This window comes from Podarcis muralis, chromosome 1 (genome assembly GCF_964188315.1).
Source record: "Podarcis muralis chromosome 1, rPodMur119.hap1.1, whole genome shotgun sequence".
NCBI classification, from domain to species: Eukaryota; Metazoa; Chordata; class Lepidosauria; order Squamata; family Lacertidae; genus Podarcis; species Podarcis muralis.
In genome coordinates this window covers 82,224,072-82,243,610 of record NC_135655.1, presented here as the reverse complement: position 1 = coordinate 82,243,610, position 19,539 = coordinate 82,224,072, and the positions used below count along the sequence as shown (strand labels likewise).

Sequence of the window (19,539 nt, the reverse complement as noted above, 5' to 3'; positions counted from 1 at the left end):
TCTCTCCTTGGAAGCATTTGATGAAGTAAGGAAATCAGGCTTCAGGCACTGATGGTTCTGCTGCCAGAATGATTATGATGACTATGATTTTAGAATGGAAGATGTCTGGATAGCTTTTTTTTAAAAAAAAAACTCCATGTAATTCAATGGTTAGCTTAGAAGAGGGTAAAAAAGATCATCACTTCCTATTGTTCTCTATATTGTAAGTTGGTTCACACATGCATGTCTTGTCTGCAGCATCAGGTGAACAGCACAGACTGAACTTCCGCAACACCTCCGAACACAATTAGTCCAATACAGGAAGGGAGGTCAGCATGTGGGTTTTTCACTCATGCAGCTGATGAGGATGCAAACATCTGGTTTGCATTCAAGCCTTCTTTGAACTCATCAGGTGTGTCTTTTGGTGTGGCTGCCAAAGAACATCTCCTTCTGGAACCATTGGCTGTGAAAGCAGAAGCCATGGTGAGGCTCCACAGCTCACACCATCTCCATCCACACAAACTGCTGCAGCACACTGGGATAGAGAGGAGGAGGGTTGTGATGGTTGTGAGGTAGGTGTGGTGCAAAGGTGCCAGCAGCAGCACCAGACTGGCTCCACCAGTGCATTTGCACTGTACCAACATCACTGCCAAGGGACGCGGGTGGCGCTGTGGGTAAAAGCCTCAGTGCCTAGGGCTTGCCGATCGAAAGGTCGGCAGTTCGAATCCCCGCGGCGGGGTGCGCTCCCGCTGCTCGGTCCCAGCGCCTGCCAACCTAGCAGTTCGAAAGCACCCCCGGGTGCAAGTAGATAAATAGGGACCGCTTACTAGCGGGAAGGTAAACGGCGTTCCATGTGCTGCGCTGGCTCACCAGATGCAGCTTTGTCATGCTGGCCACGTGACCTGGAAGTGTCTCCGGACAGCGCTGGCCCCCGGCCTCTTGAGTGAGATGGGCGCACAACCCCAGAGTCTGTCAAGACTGGCCCGTATGGGCAGGGGTACCTTTACCTTTTACCTAACATCACTGCCACAGCACCCCTTCCCTTCTCAGTCCCAGTATGCTGCACTGACTCAGTCAGACAGAGATCTGGTGAACAGGGCAGGGTCACCATAATGTTAACTAACAGTTCTTGTCATCAGAAATTAAGTGGGACACCAATCTCCCTTATCATGATTGAAGCATTGAGTGGGAAGATGTAGAAGCACTAATATTCTTAAGTTTATTTACTAAGTCCTTTGGTGCTGTTTGATTAAACAAGTGAGATCTGCACCAATATGTCACAGTATACCCTTGCATACTAACAGGGGTTTTCAGGGTTCCTGTCTCAATATTCTTGTAAGACATTCATATATAAAATGTACAATAATAGTTAATATGAACATGGAATAATTGCCATGTCTGGCCAAACTCTCACAGTATGTAATTGACAGGTCCAGAAGTATGCATTTTCCTGTGTCAGTTCTCTGTACTCTAAACGATATTTTCTAATCTCTAGAAATTAGAGCACATTTAAATAATGCATAATAATTAGAAAACATAGAAATTAGAGTGCATAATAATCAGAAAACAGAGAAATTAGACCACATAATAATTAGAAAACAGAGAAATAAGAGCACATGTATTAAATAATACATAATAATATGTATGAACAGCCATAGTCACCAGCACTAGACACTTCAGAAATATTTTTTCAAAAGATGAAAAAGGAAGTGGTTAAAAATAATGATGAAACTGAGACAAAAAGTGTCAGTTTAAAAGGTATTTTACTTAGTAAAAAAAAAAAAAGCTTTGGTACAAGTGAGAAATCAAAAAGCCCAAAATAATTTTGAAGTGCATATTAGTGAGAATCCCATTAAAGAGGTAATCTCCTCCCTCCCCATTTTTAATTGCCCTTGTGAGCTCTCTGATTCACAACATATTGAGGAAAAGGAGCTTTAATAGGACACCATGGTGCCATTCCAAGTGTTAAGTGTCCTGTGTGTTTTCAGGTCCTTCAGCCAATGATTGACAGAAGATTCATGGAAGGAGGAAATCACACCACAGTCACTGAATTCATCCTTTTGGGATTCACAACAAATCCCAAACTGCAACTGATACTGTTTGTGGTGTTTCTCATCATTTATCTAGCTAGTCTAGCCGGGAACATTGCACTCATTCTTCTAATCTGCAGCAGCTCTCACCTCCATACGCCCATGTATTTCTTCATTGGGAACCTTTCCTTCCTGGATCTGTGGTATTCCTCCGTCTATACGCCAAGGATCTTGGTGAACTGCATCTCTGAAGACAAGAGCATTTCCTTTGGTGGTTGTGCTTCCCAATTCTTCTTCTCAGGTGCCTTTGCCTATAGCGAGTGCTACCTACTGGCAGCCATGGCCTATGATCGTTATGTGGCCATTGCTAAGCCACTGTCCTATGCCACTGCCATGTCCAAAAAGCTGTGCACAGTGCTGGTGGCCCTCTCATATCTGGGGGGGTTCATCAATGCCACTGTTGGAACCAGTAAAACCTTCTCGTTGAGCTTCTGTGATGGCAATGTCATTGATGACTTCTTCTGTGACGCACCCCCTCTGATAATGCTGGCATGTGATGTGACTGACAATTACCAGACTATGCTGTACGTCCTCCTGACTTTAAACATCATTGCCCCTTCAGCCTTCATCCTTGCCTCTTACGCCTTTATCCTAGCAGCCATCTTAAGAATCTCCTCCACTGGTGGCAAGTACAAAGCCTTCTCCACATGTGCTTCCCACCTGACAGCTGTCACCTTATACTATGGCTCCATCCTCTTCATTTACTCACGCCCCAGTTCCAGCTATGCTTTGGAGCATGACAAATGGGCCTCCACATTCTACACAGTGGTCTTTCCCATGCTGAACCCCCTGATTTATAGCTTAAGGAACAAGGATGTGAAAAAGGCTGTGAAGATGTTGATGACAAGGAGGACAGATTTCTAAATTAAAGAGACTGTAAGATCAGAAATAAGTGTGTAAGGTAGTTTTGTAACACATATCTGAATGCTATTATCATCATAACTTCTAATCTAAAATATCAAAAGTCTCATTTGAGGCACTGTATTGAAAACTCAAATGGTCGGCTTCTCAATTGCATATGACTGATAGCTTTCAATTTTATATGTGTCAGTCTCAAATGGAGGTATCTGTCCCATAGGAAATGTGAGCTGGAGTGCCAACTTGGCCCCACAACTGTGGTTGCCCGGGGCCATGGGTGCCATGCAGCCCTGGCACTGAAATTTATGGGTACCCATCATGAGGAATTTTGTGGGTGTTCGTGCACCCAGGCCCCAGGGTGTTGGCATCTATGAAAGTGAGCAGTAAAGATTCTCTTTTTCACCTTAGCCTTGCAGATCTCCTCAGAACTCTGTGGCTGTCTTATAACCTCTTAGTCAACTAAGTTATATGGGAGATAACAACTGTGGAAGGGAGACAGGGTAGAGAATGAAGAGACAACTTTTGCTCCTGTTTAAGGCAGCCACAGAAAGGAACACATCAGGGCATGTTTAGGGAGGAATCAGAAATGGTGGAACCCCACACCTCCCAGGCCAAGACATTATGAAAATATTTGGGACTCCTTAATAATGATACCTGATGACAAAGGTCCATATAGTTAAAGCTTTGGTTTTCCCAGTAGTGATATATGGAAGTGAGAGCTGGACCATAAAGAAGGCTGATCGCCGAAGAATTGATGCTTTTGAATTATGGTGCTGGTGGAGACTCTTGAGAGTCCCATGGACTGCAAGAAGAACAAACCGATCCATTCTGAAGGAAATCAGCCCTGAGTGCTCACTGGAAGGACAGATCCTGAAGCTGAGGCTCCAATACTTTGGCCACCTCATGAGAAGAGAATACTCCCTGGAAAAGACCCTGATGTTGGGGGAAATGGAGGGCACAAGGAGAAGGGGACCACAGAAGACAAGATGGTTGGACAGTGTTCTCGAAGCTACCAACATGAGTTGACCAAACTGCGGGAGGCAGTGGAAGACAGGATTGCCTGGCGTGCTCTGGTCCATGGGGTCACAAAGAGTCGGACACGACTAAACGACTAAACAACAACAACAATAAGGATACAGCATTAGCATTGATGGCACAATTAAATAGCATGCATTCCACTGCTGGTGGTTTTGATTAAGCAAAGGATAGGTGTGCAGCAGATCAATTGGAATGTCATGTGTGATTCATTCACTCAAGTTTCTGATCGCCTGTGTTTTCTGTGGGTATGATGTGCGGCCTCTGTGGCAGCAGAATCTCTGACCAGTAGAACCCAGTAGAGGGAGGCCTCTGCCTAGGGCCAAGAGAGGTGTTCTGTTTTGTTTGCATGGAAATGAGAAGCTACCTAATTTGCACTTCTTGAATCAATATGTAAACAGAGACACGGCTCTCCTTCAAAATTCATACTTTTCCCAATTTTGTGGTGCTATTCTTTAGTTAAACCATGTATAGGGAAAAAAATGCACTATATTAGGGGAGCCTTTGCAAAAATGTGTATATTTGTCAAAACTGAACACTAAAATGGTGATAAATTTTCACGAGGATTTATTTTTAAAAAAACAAACCAAAAACACCGAATTCAAAATTGCTTTGGAAGTGTGGAAACCTGAATTTAAGATTGACAGATTCATTGTTACCTTCCTCCACCTTACACCAACATCCGTAAGGAGCAAGGACTTGTGATTGTGATGAAATCCTTTTTTCTCTCTGATCTCAACATGCTGATCATAATTTTTGTTCACCATTAGGTTTCTGATGGCTGCGGAATGAATGAATGAACGAATGAACGAACGAACGAATAAATAAATAAATAAATATTATTCATGAATTCCATATGTCATGATGCAACATGGTATATGATTGCCTTTTTTATGCTAGAATGGGTTCTTTTATTCAGACATCTCAGTGACATCATGGTGCCCCACATCCTATATGATTGGCCTGTAGTTCTACATGGTTTCACATGCCTCAGGGGTGATATCAAGGTGTCTCCGAACTAAAGAGCTAAGATCAACAAAGTGCATAGGGGCTGGTGTGTGCAAATAATCTCAAGAAGTTGTGAGCTAAATATTACCTTTGTGTCTGTGTGCAAAGTGTAGGTAATTAATTTGACACAAAAATGGAATTGTGATGGATGGTGGACTGTGGACATACAAGTTAATGAACTCTAGGGAATATGTTCACAACACTTATTCCTTCTACAAAGAATGTAGTGATAAACAAATCTTTACCCAACTACATAATCATATAGCAACCCACCTGAGAGCAACAGGCACCAAATGCAATCCTTTAATTGCACCAGAGCTCTGAAATGCAGTCCCACTGATAGCACCACTGGGGTGGGGGGGGTGGGGGAGGAAGAGAAAGAATCAGAACCTTCTGGATAAATATCCACTCGCTCTTCCTAATCAGGACTGTTTGATGTGATGGAACAGAAGAACACTGAGATTAGCTTCATCTGAGCAAATTAAGAATGCCATATTCCCCACTGTTATATTCAAAGTAAAACTTTAAAGATACCTATTGATTTTCTAGTATAACAAGGAAAAGGGTACATAGACCCTAGAGCTCTTGGTTCCAGAGCTCAGCATCAGAACAGAGACACTTTCCATAACCTTGCAGTTCTTCCATATGGTGCTGCCAGAAGACACTTTAAGCTTATCGCCAAGAGAAAAATGACATTCTCTATCAATAATTGGCCATCAGCGACAGAAAACCATGTGAGCATAACCCAGTACACCTAAATTTGGCTTCCCGTTTCCCCGCAACTTTGTTCTACTTTTATTTATCCTAGTTTGGAAAGCTTTGCAGAGCCTGGAAATAACAAGAAGGGGTCTCTCATTGGATGGGCTTGATAAGGTAAGGAAATGAGGCTTGGGCAGTTGAAAGGGTTGCGTAATTTTGGTGCCAGAATGATTATGATGAGTATGATTTCAGAATAACAACTGAAAACCTCTAGATATATTTTTTAAAATTCCATCTGATTAAAGGATTACCTTAGAAAAGGGTTCAACAACAACAACAACAACAACAACAACAACAACAACAACAACAGGGGCTCCCCTCCTCTGTTTTCTGTCTTGTTCTCACATGATTGTCTTGCCTGCAGCATTAGGTGGTGATTTGCAGCTAAGCATGAGTCAAAATGGAGGAAAGAGCATAGGCTGAACTTCCATAGCACCTCAAATACGATTAGCCAAATACAGCAAGGGAGATCAGCATGTAGGTTTTTCACTTACACAGCTTCTGATGATGATGCAAACACAAGGATGGCATTCAAGCCTTCTTTGAACTGGTCATGTGTGTCTTGATGTGGCAGGGGATGGACATCCCCATCTGGAACCACCCTGCTGATCTCTGTCCAAATGAGTTACTGCAGCATACCAGGATAGAGAGGGGAAGGAGTGTGATGGTGCTGACTTGCTACATTGGAAATGGGCCAGCAGAGAACCACATTGACTTCACGGGTGCATTTGCACTGTGCAAACCTCACTGCCACCACACCTCCTCCCCTCTCTAGTGACTCAGTAGGACAGAAGTCAGGCCGACAGCGCAGACATGACATCCACTTCTAGCATTATGTTAATGGCTCACAACCATCACCTTTAAATAAAGTAAATTCACAAATCATGACATCAGAAATGATTGAAGCTTGGAATTGAAAGGGAATACACAAATGGACTAATATTCCTACATTTAATTGCTGAGTCTTTTGGTGCTGTTTGATTAAAGAAGTTGCATCTGCAACACAATGTCCTAGTGTATTCTTGTATCCTAGCAAGTGTTTTGAGGGTTCCCATCTCAATCCAATTGCAATATATTCCTATATATAATTAAAACAATCTGTTTAATATGAACAAAGATTTAGTTCCATGAATCTGGTCAAACTCTCATAACGTGTAACTGATAGAGCCAGAAGTATGTATCTTCCTATGACAGTTCTATGTACTCTTAATGATATTTCCTGATCTCTAGAAATTAGAGCACATTCATAATACATTTGTCTGAACTGCCATAGTTCGGAAACCTTTTTGCAAAATAACAACAGGAAAGTCAGATTGAAAAACAAACAAACTGAGAAAAGTGTCAGAATAGAAATATTTTATCACAGTGGCCTGAATACAAGCCTCACTTTTTCTCCAAATTCTGACCGTGAACAGTTAAAAGTGTGGCTTAATTTTGTTACCTTACAAAAATGGGCTTTTACAATATTGCTGTTGAAAGAGACATGCGGTAAAATGGAATGAGTGTGAATGCTGCAGAATTTTAAGGGAGCGGCTTATATTCGAGTGTGGCTTATATTCAGGCCAATACGGTATATAGACTTTGTAAAAACATGGCTTTGTTCCAGGTGAGAAATCTGAAAGCTCAAAATAATTCTGAAGTGTGTATTAGTGAGAATCCCATTAAACAAGTAATCTCCTCCCTCCCCATTTTTAATTGCCCTTGTGAGCTCTCTGATTCAGAACATATTGAGGAAAAGGAGCTTTAATGGGACACCATGGTGCCATTCCAAGTGTTAAGTGTCCTGTGTGTTTTCAGGTCCTTCAGCCAATGATTGACAGAAGATTCATGGAAGGAGGAAATCACACCACAGTCACTGAATTCATCCTTTTGGGATTCACAACAAATCCCAAACTGCAACTGATACTGTTTGTGGTGTTTCTCATCATTTATCTAGCTAGTCTAGCCGGGAACATTGCACTCATTCTTCTAATCTGCAGCAGCTCTCACCTCCATACGCCCATGTATTTCTTCATTGGGAACCTTTCCTTCCTGGATCTGTGGTATTCCTCCGTCTATACGCCAAGGATCTTGGTGAACTGCATCTCTGAAGACAAGAGCATTTCCTTTGGTGGTTGTGCCTCCCAATTCTTCTTCTCAGCTGCCCTTGCCTATAGCGAATGCTACCTTCTGGCAGCCATGGCCTATGATCGTTATGTGGCCATTGCTAAGCCACTGTCCTATGCCACTGCCATGTCCAAAAAGCTGTGCACAGCACTGGTGGCCCTCTCATATCTAGGTGGGTTCATCAATGCCACTGTCCTTACTAGTGAAACCTTCACATTGAGCTTCTGTGATGGCAATGTCATTGATGACTTCTTCTGTGACGTACCTCCATTGGTGAAGCTTTCCTGTGATGTGACTGACAATTACCAGACTATGCTCTACGTCCTCCTGACTTTAAACATCATTGCCCCTTCAGCCTTCATCCTTGCCTCCTATATCTTTATCCTAGTAGCCATCTTGAGAATCCGCTCCACTGATGGCAGGCGCAAAGCCTTCTCCACATGTGCTTCCCACCTGACAGCTGTCACCTTATACTATGGCTCCATACTCTTCATTTACTCACGCCCCAGTTCCAGCTATGCTTTGGAGCGTGACAAATGGGCTTCCACATTCTACACAGTGGTCTTTCCCATGCTGAACCCCCTGATTTATAGCTTAAGGAACAAGGATGTGAAAAAGGCTGTGAAGAAGTTGATGACAAGAAAGACAGGTTTCTAAATGAAGAAGACTTTAAATATGACATAGTAGATTTATTTATATTGTAAACTGGTTTTATAGCACATATTTGTATGCTTTCATTGTCATACCTTCCCAATATCTTCCATTTGAGGAACTGTATTAAGAACTCAGTTTTTCCCCTTCTCAGCTACACATGACCCACAGCTATGAATTTAATATGTGTAAGTCTCAAATGGAGGCAACTGTTTCTGAATAAATATGAGCAATAAATATGCTCTCTTCCATCTTAGCTTTTCAAATCTCTTCAGAACTGTGTTATAACATCTCTCTCTTTTTTACCTATAACATTTTATTCATTTTCCAACAATAACAAAAACAAAACAAACAACAATAAAAAAACCAGATTGACTTCCCTCTATTCCCTTCCTTGGTTCCATTGTATATCAATGTGCTACATGTCCATTATAAAGTTTTAACCATTTGCATTACTTATTATCTGTTCATAATAAATGACAAGTATTCTTAAAACCCTGCCAATGTACATTGTTTCTGTATATATGCAATAAAGGCCTGGTAGAACAGCTTCGTCTTGCAGGCCATGTGGAAAGATGTCAAATCCCGAAGGTCCCTGGTCTTTTGTGACAGAGTGTTCCACCAGGCTGGGGCCATGGCTGAAAAGGCCTTGGCCTGGTCAAGGCCAGTCTAATCTCCTTGAGGCTCATGACCTCCAAGATGTTATTATTTGTGGACTGTAAGGTCCTCTGTGGGGCATACCAGGAGAGACGGTCCCGTAGGTATGAGATACCATGTATACATCATTTTCATATAATTTTCTTTAATCACCACACATGGTGTAAATTTTATCTCTTTCTTCCATAGTTTTTCCCATTCCTCCATCTGTATATTGTGTCCCAGAACTGTGTTATAACATCTCAGTATACAGGCAATCCAACTCACCATTGAACCCATTGTGTTTTGACCAGATGAAATTTTGTCTTTTGTTCTTTTCCGGAACAAAGCCCCATGAAAGTTGAGGGCTTCATTGATTCATTGAATTGTAGAGTTGGAAGACACCCCCACCTCTTGCAATCCAGGAATCTAAACTAAAGCACCCATGCCAGAGGATGGCCATCCAACCTCTGCCATGAAATTTATAGGAAATGATATTCATATTGTTAATAATAGATAAAGTAATTTTATCTATTTTCCCATGAAGAGAGTATTTGAATTTCCTGCACTGGTATGTGAAAAGTAACAACTGATTTTCACAGTCAACCAAATCACATGACTCAGCTGGATTCTACCCCCTTGTAGCTATGCTCTGTTGTGCTACAAATAGTCTGCAATTAGGTTTTATGCCTGCTGAGTGAAGTTATGCTTATCATTATTCTTCCAAATCTGAGTCTCCTTTTTATCAGTTTCAGGTATCTAAGTAATGGTGCCTGCAATTTTCCTCTTCAAAAATATTCAAGGAAAGAGTATAATAGATATGTCTAAAGCTTTTGAGGTCAAAAGTTGAGAACCCACAAATTGTGCATATAGTAATTATACTTTTAGACATTATATCAAATGCATGGACGTCAGGTGAGGATGGGCAGGAATGTAAGGTATCATTGATATTAAAGAAAAAATAGATTAATTAAACTGTTCTTTACTACTTGTTTCATTCCATACCAAAAGTCTTTTCATCTACCTTAAAATATGCCTACAACAATAATGTAAAATTCTTACACTGCAAGCAACCTGCTGTCGAATATTTCAATTTTAGGGTTTGTCCTTCCGGCTCTCTTTACTAAGGTGAAGAAGCTTCAGTGATGATGGAATCAGTAGAAAAGAGGGTTAATAAAACAAATTCAGAAAGATGAGGGAAAATATTTTAAGGCAGAAAAAGAACTTCTGAGCTCTTTCTTACAACCCAGTCGAGAAACTTTGGGAATCAATGAAATATTATATAAAGCCAAGTCTTTTGTTTAGGAAGGAAATTATTTTGTTGGAAATGATGATGGAAAAAACCAAGTAAATATTTTTCCTAATCCATAGTGGTCTCCGTCACTGAGTAGAGACAGTGCTTCAAACAGGATGATGCGAGGCAAGCCCTGGACTGCCTGGTCTAATTTTATAGTGGAGTGAGATCAGGACCCTGGACAAGAACAAGGATGCTGAATCTGAATGTAGGAGCAAGGGCTTCAGGACTTCAGTAAGTGGAACTGAGGTAATTGAGGTTTGCAAAAACTACTTTAATTAATTAAATAGGTGTGTGATCTTATGAAGCAGCCAAACATTACAGTTAGTTACAAGATAATGGTGATGACTGAAGTAACAAAAACATCTCCTCCGGTCTGCACTAGCTATTCTGATGCTCGCCCTAAATAATCCTGATGTTCCCCCTACATTATGTTCCCTCTCTCCCTATCTTCTTGTTCTCTTTCAGCTCTTCCAAATATATACCTGAAGGCATCCAGAGAAAGAAATGGCCACTAGAGAGATTTGGGGAATGGGTTCTCAAAGTCTATTTCCTCAACAAGTAACACTCTTGATTTGCTTGCCCATATATTAGGTTATTCCAAAGGCATAAAACCAAATCCCAGCAGAGCATGAGAAGTTTTGTGTCATTAAAGAGGCCACTGGGACAATATCCTCCAGAGACAATAGAATGCTCTGACTAAATATCAAATAATATTTTTCTGATCTGAAGCCACTAATGGGTTGTGGGTGAATTGCTGGTTCCAGCACTTATATAAATCAGTCCAGAGATTGAATAAGCTCATTTTCTTCTGGAATCAGCACCATCCATGACTATCATATTGTGCCCTATGACCAGTGGGTGCCATCAAGATTAAGAGCTAAATTTTGTTCCAGAGCTTTATCACCTAACAGGTTCAGCTTATTTGATTCTATAGATATTTGATTCTATATGATAAGAAACAGACACACCCTCTTTCACTCCTCCCTGCATACTGGCTTGTACAGCACAAAACCCGCAGAAGAAATCAGTTGACTGACCAAGCAAATCACATCTGAGAATCAATTCTCAAAGCGTATGTTATGCACCTGGTTGTTTTGTTGTCTTTGAAATGTTTTCTGGAAAGAACAAGGAGGAGGAGATTGATGACAAGCCTCGTTGCCTGGGCTGGAGAAGGTAAGGCAATCAAAGGCAACACACTTCAAAGACTTGGCTACCCAGATTAAAATCAAGGTTATAATTGTGACGGAGATTGGCACTAATGGCAACACTTTTAAAAGCATGCTTGAAATGCCTCTGGGTATATGTCAGTAATTTTTTAAAACAATAAAATTGGATTAAAGAAAGATTAATGCAATATAATAAATATGGCTCTAATACAACTCCCATTAAAATGAGTTCATGTGTAAATCCCATTTTGAAAGCATATTTCTTAAGCAGAAATGAAGCACTCAAAATGGAAAGCAACTGTCCTTTCTGCTTCAATTGCTGCTCTTTCATATTGCTTTCTACCTAGTTTCTATTTATGTTCCAAATACACCTATTCTAAACATCTGAGTTTACAAAGGAGGGGCAGAAAATCTTATTATTATTATTATTATTATTATTATTATTATTATTATTATTAAACTTTGTATGCCTCCCATCATCTGAACATCACAGGGCAGCTTATGACATAAAAATGCAAACTGGGAATACAAAATGCATAATAAAACAAAAGCAAACCAATAGCCCCTCCCATAAACACATTTAAAAGGACATAGAATGTCCAATCAGCCATAAAATGGTGGGCATAACCAAGTAAATCAAAACTTTTAACAATAAGTGAAATTTGGATCTTTATATAGCACATTGGATAGGGCAACAGGGTTGTGGAAGAATTTGGAGTGTGTAAGAAGAGCATTGCTTGCATCCTTTTCCACTGATGTCCTCTGCTAATTGTTAAGATCAGAGATCCTTATTTTCCAGATGCTGAGAACACCACAAGCCATTTAGCTCAGAGGTGGGGACTTTTTTCAGCTCAGTGGTGTCCTTTCCTCAAGGGCAAGCTTCCAAGGACCACATGTCAGTGATGTACAGGGGCCAGGGCAAAACTGGGTGAAGCAGCAGCTGTGACACCTCTGCACAGTAAGCTGCATTCTGCCTGTGGAAAAATCAGAGGTTTCTGTGCAAACAAATATATAGAGTGAGAGTGAGAAACAGAGATCCATCCAGTCAAGTAAAAGGCATTTTCACAGTTCAGGGACTCATTTCAGCCAAGCCAAAGTCTTCAAGATGCCTCAGGGAGGGGAGATGGGATGGATGGATGGATCTGTCCATTTCAGTTCTCTCTGTTTTCCCCATTTCAAATTCCGTTCTTCACATTTTGCAGCAAGTTGCAAAATAATAATAATGAAATCCTCATGAAAATTCATCAGCATTTTAGTTTAGGTTTCTTCCAATAAACACATTTGTATACACAGTTTTCACTAAATTACATGTTTTAAATATCCACATTCCCATTATATATATGCACTTTTGTAAATAATGTTTGGTTGGCAAACCGCATAGCAAAATCGGGATGAGTGAAAATTTCAAAGGATAGCTGTGTCTCGGTTTGCATAGTGGTTCCGAAAGTGCAAATTTGATAGATTCGGCTTCAAATTAGACCTGAATAGAATTTATTGCCCATCTCTAGAGGGAGTGTAGCATGGAGAGGGTGTGTCGTAGATAAGGTCTTGAGGTTCTCCATCCCTGATGTAGCTCATTGAGAACTGATACTATTCTGATAGACCAGAACTTCAGTGTATATATTCAATTTCCTTACCAGCTAATTCCACATAGCTTCATGGAGGAAGGAAATCTCACCACAGTGACCGACTTCATTCTCCTGGGTTTTACAACAAACCCTAAACTGCAGCTGATCTTATTTGTACTGTTTCTACTAATATATATAGCCAGCCTGGCAGGGAATATCACATTAATTGCTCTAATCTGCAGCAGCTCTCACCTCCATACGCCCATGTATTTCTTCATTGGGAACCTTTCCTTCCTGGATCTGTGGTATTCCTCCATCTATACGCCAAAGATCTTGGTGAACTGCATCTCTGAAGACAAGAGCATTTCCTTTGGTGGCTGTGCCTCCCAATTCTTCTTCTCAGCTGCCCTTGCCTATAGCGAGTGCTACCTTCTGGCAGCCATGGCCTATGACCGTTATATGGCCATAGCCAAGCCATTGTTGTATGCCACTGCCATGTCCAGAAAGCTGTGCACAGCACTGGTGGCCCTCTCATATTTAGGTGGGTTCATCAATTCCACCTTAATCACTAGTGAAACCTTCACATTGAGCTTCTGTGATGGCAACGTCATTGATGACTTCTTCTGTGACTTACCTCCATTGGTGAAGCTATCCTGCAACGTGCCCAAGAGCTATCAGTCCGTGTTGTACTTCATTTTGGCTTCTAATGTAATTACACCCTCTGCACTTATCCTTGCCTCCTATGCCTTCATTCTGGCTGCCATCTTGAGGATCCGCTCCACTGAAGGGAGACTGAAAGCCTTCTCCACATGTGCCTCTCATCTGATTGCAGTTACTTTGTACTATGGCTCTATCCTCTTCATCTACTCACGGCCCAGCTCCAGCTATGCTTTGGAAAGGGACAAAGTGGTCTCTGTTTTCTACACAGTAGTGATTCCTATGCTTAATCCCCTCATCTACAGCCTCAGGAACAAGGATGTAAAACATGCTCTGAAGAAACTAGCAATGAAATGGAGGACAGCATGAATGAATATAACTGGAAGCATGCAGTTTTGTTTCTAGTAGCTTAGCATTATTACTCATTAGTAAGATCTTTTGTCATGTGTTTTTATGTAGATGTGCCCTCAGAACCTCATTTGTATAATGCATTATTTGTGAGACACTATTTTTCATACTCATAAGAACCATTCATGTTGGAGTAATTCTTCCTTTTCTCCCTCTGCCCATTTTGAGGCTGACTATTGCTGCAGATAACAATCATTTTAGATCATTTCCCCCGATAAAGTATCTGAACCCTAGGCTGCCATCCTATACCCACTTACTGGGGCATCTCATTTAACTAAGGATGTATAAATCTGTCATTTTAAATGTGCTAGTTTTTTGGTTTTCCAAACTTAGGTTCAGTTCTGCACTTAAGTCCTCACAAAAATTCATCAGCACTTTAGTGCCCATTTCCCCAAATACAATGCATTTTTACACATAATTTAGTTGGGGAACTGCATCACAAAATTCAGAGAAGTGCTGATTTCAAAGGATGGCTGCCTTTGGGCTGCATATTGCTTCTGGAAGAAAAAATTAGAGGCAGTTTCTCATTAAGATGTTTATTGAACTTATCTCTGCATTTAACTCAATGAGACTTACTTTTGATAAGGCATGCTGCATAGGATTGCAATATTAGCCACCTGTGTATATCCTAGATCAATATATTGCTCTCATAGAGAACATCTATGAGCATAACAAAGTTCACTCCTCACTTATTTAGTTGAGATGCTATAATATAATTTGAAAATAAATATAAAGATAACAATTTCTTTTAAAATTGTATGTTTCCTGTTTAATAAAACAATGATAATAAATTAGAAAGTATATGATAAAACTGGCCTCTGTTATTGCAAAGGGTTATTTGTTCTGGGTGTTGGTGGCTATTACATCAGTGCTGTTGTGTGAAGAAACAGTAATTCAACATCCAGTGGCCCTCTAGAGGTAGTTGGACTCCAGCCAAGATGATCAATGTGCAGGGATGATGGGAGTTGTAGTCCAATAACATCCAGAGGGCCACAGGTTCCTCATCCCCATTCTAGATTAAAAAATTCATTGCATGACACAATTGTTCCACAGAAGTGTGTGTGAGGAGAAGAGGAGGAGGAGGAGGAGGAGGAGGAGGAGGAGGAGGAGTTTGGATTTGATATCCCGCTTTATCACTACCCAAAGGAGTCTCAAAGCGGCTAACATTCTCCTTTCCCTACCTCCCCCACAACAAACACTCTGTGAGGTGAGTGGGGCTGAGAGACTTCAGAGAAGTGTGACTAGCCCAAGGTCACCCAGCAGCTGCATATGGAGGAGCGGAGATGCGAACCCAGGTCCCCAGATTATGAGACTACTGCTCTTAGCCACTACACCACACTGGCTCTCAGGGCCCAAGGGAGCCAGCACCCATGAGTCAGGGACTTATGGAGCACTTGCAGCAACAGGGAAACTCCCGCCTCCACCAGCTTATACGTCCTCCCCTGATGGGTTGTGCTCCTGCAACCTGAGACTTCTAGCAACACAGAAGGTGCTGATTGTCTTCCCACTACAAGCCTCTCCTGGTTCTAGGAGACAGCAGGCAGGGGAAGGTGGAAAGTCTACTGATCCATATGTTAGCTGAACTGCCTCTTCTTCTGCTGCCCCATCTTGCGTGCCTTCCTCCATCCCATACTGTCCTGACTCTCCCCTGGCTCCTGCTTTGTAGGCACTGTCAGGACCCATAAATCGATGGTCCCCTTGCCTGGGTAACTCCCCTGGTCCCCTGCCTTCACTGCACACCATTCAGAGTCCTGCCAGTCCTTGAGAGCGTTGGTGATGTCAGGTGCAGGAAGGAAAATGAGGGCCCCTGACAAACCACAATTAGTCCCATTGCCTGAGAAACCCTGCCAGAAAGCAAGAGAAATGCATGCCATGTATTTTCTTTTGCAAGAGGGGAGGGAAAATGACAGGGAGCACAATGAGAAAGCAAATTGCATGGGATGCCTATACCCTTGACACCTCCACAAAGATATGTCTCCTGATGAGGGAATCAGAGATCAGAAATCCTCTGGGGACAGAGCTCCCTGCCACTGCCATTCCTACTCTTTAATTACCGCATCATTTTTCAGAGGAAGGAAACACAATGCACAATAAATAGACACCCAGGAGTTTACAGGGATCAGTAGGATGCTGACTTAACCAATGATCAAAACGTCAGAGTTCATCTCTCCCACCCGTAGAAAGGTTCAAGGAAAAGAGAAAGGGGAGCATCACTCAGGAACTCTGGATCTTCTAAAATCTCCACAAGAAGCCTTGGTAAGACCCAGCTATGACATCATCAGCCTCTCAGAGCAACTGGGACCCAAGCAAACTATGATATCTCATAGACTAATTAATATTTAAAACAACCCTGCCATCCACATTTCCTATATTTCTTCAGACCACTGTATCTTTTCCTTAAAATGGTGAATGAAAACAGTACCACCATCACCGAGTTCATTCTCCAGGGCATCTCAAATGATCCAGGTATGAAAGTCTTGTTCTTTGTGGTATTCCTGATCATCTATCTGGTCAATGTTGTGGGAAACCTGGGCATGATCATCTTGATCACACTTGAGTCCCACCTTCACAATCCTATGTACTTCTTCCTCTGGCACCTGTCCTTCTGTGACATCTGCTACTCATCTGCCATTGCCCCCAGAATGCTGTCTGACTTGTTATCTGAGAACAGGATCATCTCCTTTCCTGAATGCACTGCCCAGTTCTACTTCTTTGCTGCATTTGTGGATGCCGAGTGCTACATTTTAGCAGTGATGGCCTATGACCGCTATGTGGCCATCTGCAACCCATTGCTCTATTCCACTGCCATGTCCAAGTCCCTCTGTATCCAGCTCCTACTTGGGTCATACATTGCTGGCACAACTAATGCCATAATACACACAACAGCCACCTTCAGCCTGCAGTTCTGCAGTTCCAACCTCATCAACCATTTCTTCTGTGATGTCCCTCCACTGCTGGCAATTGCTTGTTCTGACACCCACATTAATGAGATTTTGCTTTTTGCATTTGCTGGATTTGTTGAGATGAGCTCCCTCTCCATCATCCTTCTCTCTTACATCTTCATTTTAGCAGCCATCCTGAGAATGCCCTCAGGGAGGCTCAAAGCCTTCTCTACCTGTGGGTCCCACTTCACAGGGGTCACTCTATTTTATGGGACTGTGATTTTCATGTATCTCCGGCCCACTTCTGTCTATGCCTTGGATCAAGACAAATGGGCTTCTGTGTTCTACACAGTAGCGATCCCCATGCTCAATCCTCTGATCTACAGCTTGAGGAACAAAGATGTTAAGGAAGCTTTCAGAAAACTCATTAACAAGAAGCTGAACTCTGTCTTAAATTAAAATGCAATATTAATACTGAATGGGTTTTTTGTGAACTGGTTCCAGAGGAACTTGACTTGTAGGTTTCAGAACGATTTCATTTCCCTTATAGCTGATCATCAATTTCCTACTAGCTAGAGAACCAGAAAATGAAGGAATTAAACCACAGAGTTATTGTCTGACATTCATTGAGCAATGTCATTTGCAATTTCAAAATCATTTGTGCTGAATGAGGTTGACTGAAACATCATGTGGACTCTGCAATTTAACAAGTGTGAAGGATCACCTGAAAGCAGGCATTCCATCAGACCACCTCAGTGGAAGAGATGGGAAGTGTTGTGTTGGGATATAAGGAAGATATCAGAAGGAAGTGTCCCTTTCTTTCTACAAGACAAGACTAAAAGAAGAAATTCCCCTTGGAGTACTGCACCATGAAAAGCACAGGAGCTCAAGGGTCCAAAAAGCATTACATTCAAATACAGCACCTCCTAGCATACATAACAGGAAGATTCCACCATCTTCTTTAAAAATGTGTCATCATGAAAACAGCTGGTTTGCTATTTTATAACACTAATTCTCACCATCGGGTTGTATCCAACTAGCTTATACCCAGAGTAGACCCACTGAAATTTATCAGCTATGATAGTCATATCCATTTATATTCTGAATAGGATTAATGTTCCAAGGTTTTTATGTCATATTGTTGTGTTGTAGTCTAATGAATTGTTTGTTTACTGTCCTGGGTATCTTTGGGTTGACAGGTTGGTTATAAATATAACAACAACAACAACAACAACAACAACAACAACAACAACAACAAAACGCTTGATGTTATCAGATATTTTCATGGAAATCCCCACTAGAATGCAATCTGCCTATTACATTGTGAGTGTTGTTAAGACTCTACTCTCAAAAATACAAAATGCTATACAAAGTAACCCAAGAGAACCGGGATTCTATGGCCTCCTCCAAAGGTTTCCTGTGGCTTTTGCAATTTCACAAGTATGAGGCACCAGCTAGGCTGCCACTGACTTCTGCTCTGCATTCTGGGCAGCCCAACCAGAAGTAAACACAGGCAAGCCTATAGCAGAACTATGCAGTAGCAGCTTACCACTCAATGCACTCTTACCTCCCACAGCCTATGATGAGGGAGAGATGTGATTCAGTGCACATTTAAAGGTGAACGTACCTAGTTTACACTTTCTGGAGCAATGTGAACCAATAAAATTCCATCGGTCAAAATTCAGACTTCTCTGAATTTTGCAATGCACATCCCCAGTCAAGTAATATTCACAAACTAGGGGGAAATGTGCATATGAATGCATAAATCAACGGGAATAAAAATAAAGCATACTTTATATCAGGCAACATTGTGGGCAAGAATAAATTTATTAGGAGTAATTTGCTATGCAATGCTGAGGAACTTTCCTAAGAACAAACAACGACCCCGTAAACGGATGTGGAAATGTGTGCAGCTTGAGATTGGGAAAATATGAGAAACTGAGAGAAAGCAAAGCTAACAGATTCACCCATCCATACCCTCAGCTGCATAAAGAGACATGATAGCTATGTGGGGAAGAAAGAGAGCAGGAGAGAGGGCAGTAAGCAAATCCAAACCAAAATGCTTCTTCAGAGGAGATGGCAGCTAGGAAGGAGAGTAAAACAGTGCAGAAATCAGGAGAAAGGAAGATTTTGGTTGTGGTCATACAGTGGCAAGCAAGCACAGGGATTCAGGCAAGAGTGGGAGGAAGCTGGACAGATGGGAGGCTGAAAGAGGTCTCAGCTTCATCTGCAGTTACTTTTATTTCGAGTAATTGCTGCTAGGGGGTTCTTTATGATGGACTGGCAGGTAAGGACACCACATGCACCCACTGCAGCCACTGAGAGATGCTATAGAGTACTAGAGCAATAGTAGTGCCCTCTATATGTTGCTGGACAACAGCTTCCATCAGCCCTAGACAGAGTGGCAGTTGGTCAGGGATGACAGGCAATAAAGTCCAA

General features: G+C 41.7%; 5 protein-coding genes across 5 annotated transcripts in view; 4 read left to right on the top strand and 1 right to left on the bottom strand.

Annotated features, from left to right (window-relative positions):
- The window catches only part of LOC114601534 (apelin receptor), a 492,419-nt gene that overhangs the window by 306,541 nt on the left and 166,339 nt on the right, over nt 1–19,539 (bottom strand). The gene's annotated exons all lie outside the window — the stretch shown is intronic.
- On the top strand, nt 1,998–4,762 carry LOC114584231 (olfactory receptor 9G19-like). The gene is made up of 3 exons (XM_028705890.2): nt 1,998–2,903; nt 3,911–4,009; nt 4,733–4,762. Exons 1-3 carry the CDS (start codon nt 1,998–2,000, stop codon nt 4,760–4,762), a joined length of 1,035 nt encoding a protein of 344 aa, XP_028561723.2.
- Nucleotides 7,557–8,492, top strand: LOC114601608 (olfactory receptor 9G19-like). Its single transcript, XM_028738923.2, has one exon. It carries the CDS (start codon nt 7,557–7,559, stop codon nt 8,490–8,492), a length of 936 nt encoding a protein of 311 aa, XP_028594756.2.
- On the top strand, nt 13,244–14,179 carry LOC114584223 (olfactory receptor 9G19-like). Its single transcript, XM_028705877.2, has one exon. The coding sequence runs from the start codon at nt 13,244–13,246 to the stop codon at nt 14,177–14,179; it is 936 nt and encodes a 311-aa protein (XP_028561710.2).
- Nucleotides 16,609–17,559, top strand: LOC114585195 (olfactory receptor 5AR1-like). Its single transcript, XM_028707596.2, has one exon. The coding sequence runs from the start codon at nt 16,621–16,623 to the stop codon at nt 17,557–17,559; it is 939 nt and encodes a 312-aa protein (XP_028563429.2). The 5' UTR covers nt 16,609–16,620.

What these genes read in the sequence shown, in the direction of transcription:
- LOC114584231 (XM_028705890.2), top strand. Translation starts at nt 1,998, where the DNA reads ATGGAAGGAGGAAATCACACCACAGTCACTGAATTCATCCTTTTGGGA. An exon ending in ATGTGAAAAAGGCTGTGAAG is followed by an intron (nt 2,904 to 3,910) that starts ATGTTGATGACA and finishes ACCACAGAAGAC; the next exon opens with AAGATGGTTGGACAGTGTTC. An exon ending in GGCGTGCTCTGGTCCATGGG is followed by an intron (nt 4,010 to 4,732) that starts GTCACAAAGAGT and finishes GTTCACCATTAG; the next exon opens with GTTTCTGATGGCTGCGGAAT.
- LOC114601608 (XM_028738923.2), top strand. Translation starts at nt 7,557, where the DNA reads ATGGAAGGAGGAAATCACACCACAGTCACTGAATTCATCCTTTTGGGA.
- LOC114584223 (XM_028705877.2), top strand. Translation starts at nt 13,244, where the DNA reads ATGGAGGAAGGAAATCTCACCACAGTGACCGACTTCATTCTCCTGGGT.
- LOC114585195 (XM_028707596.2), top strand. Translation starts at nt 16,621, where the DNA reads ATGGTGAATGAAAACAGTACCACCATCACCGAGTTCATTCTCCAGGGC.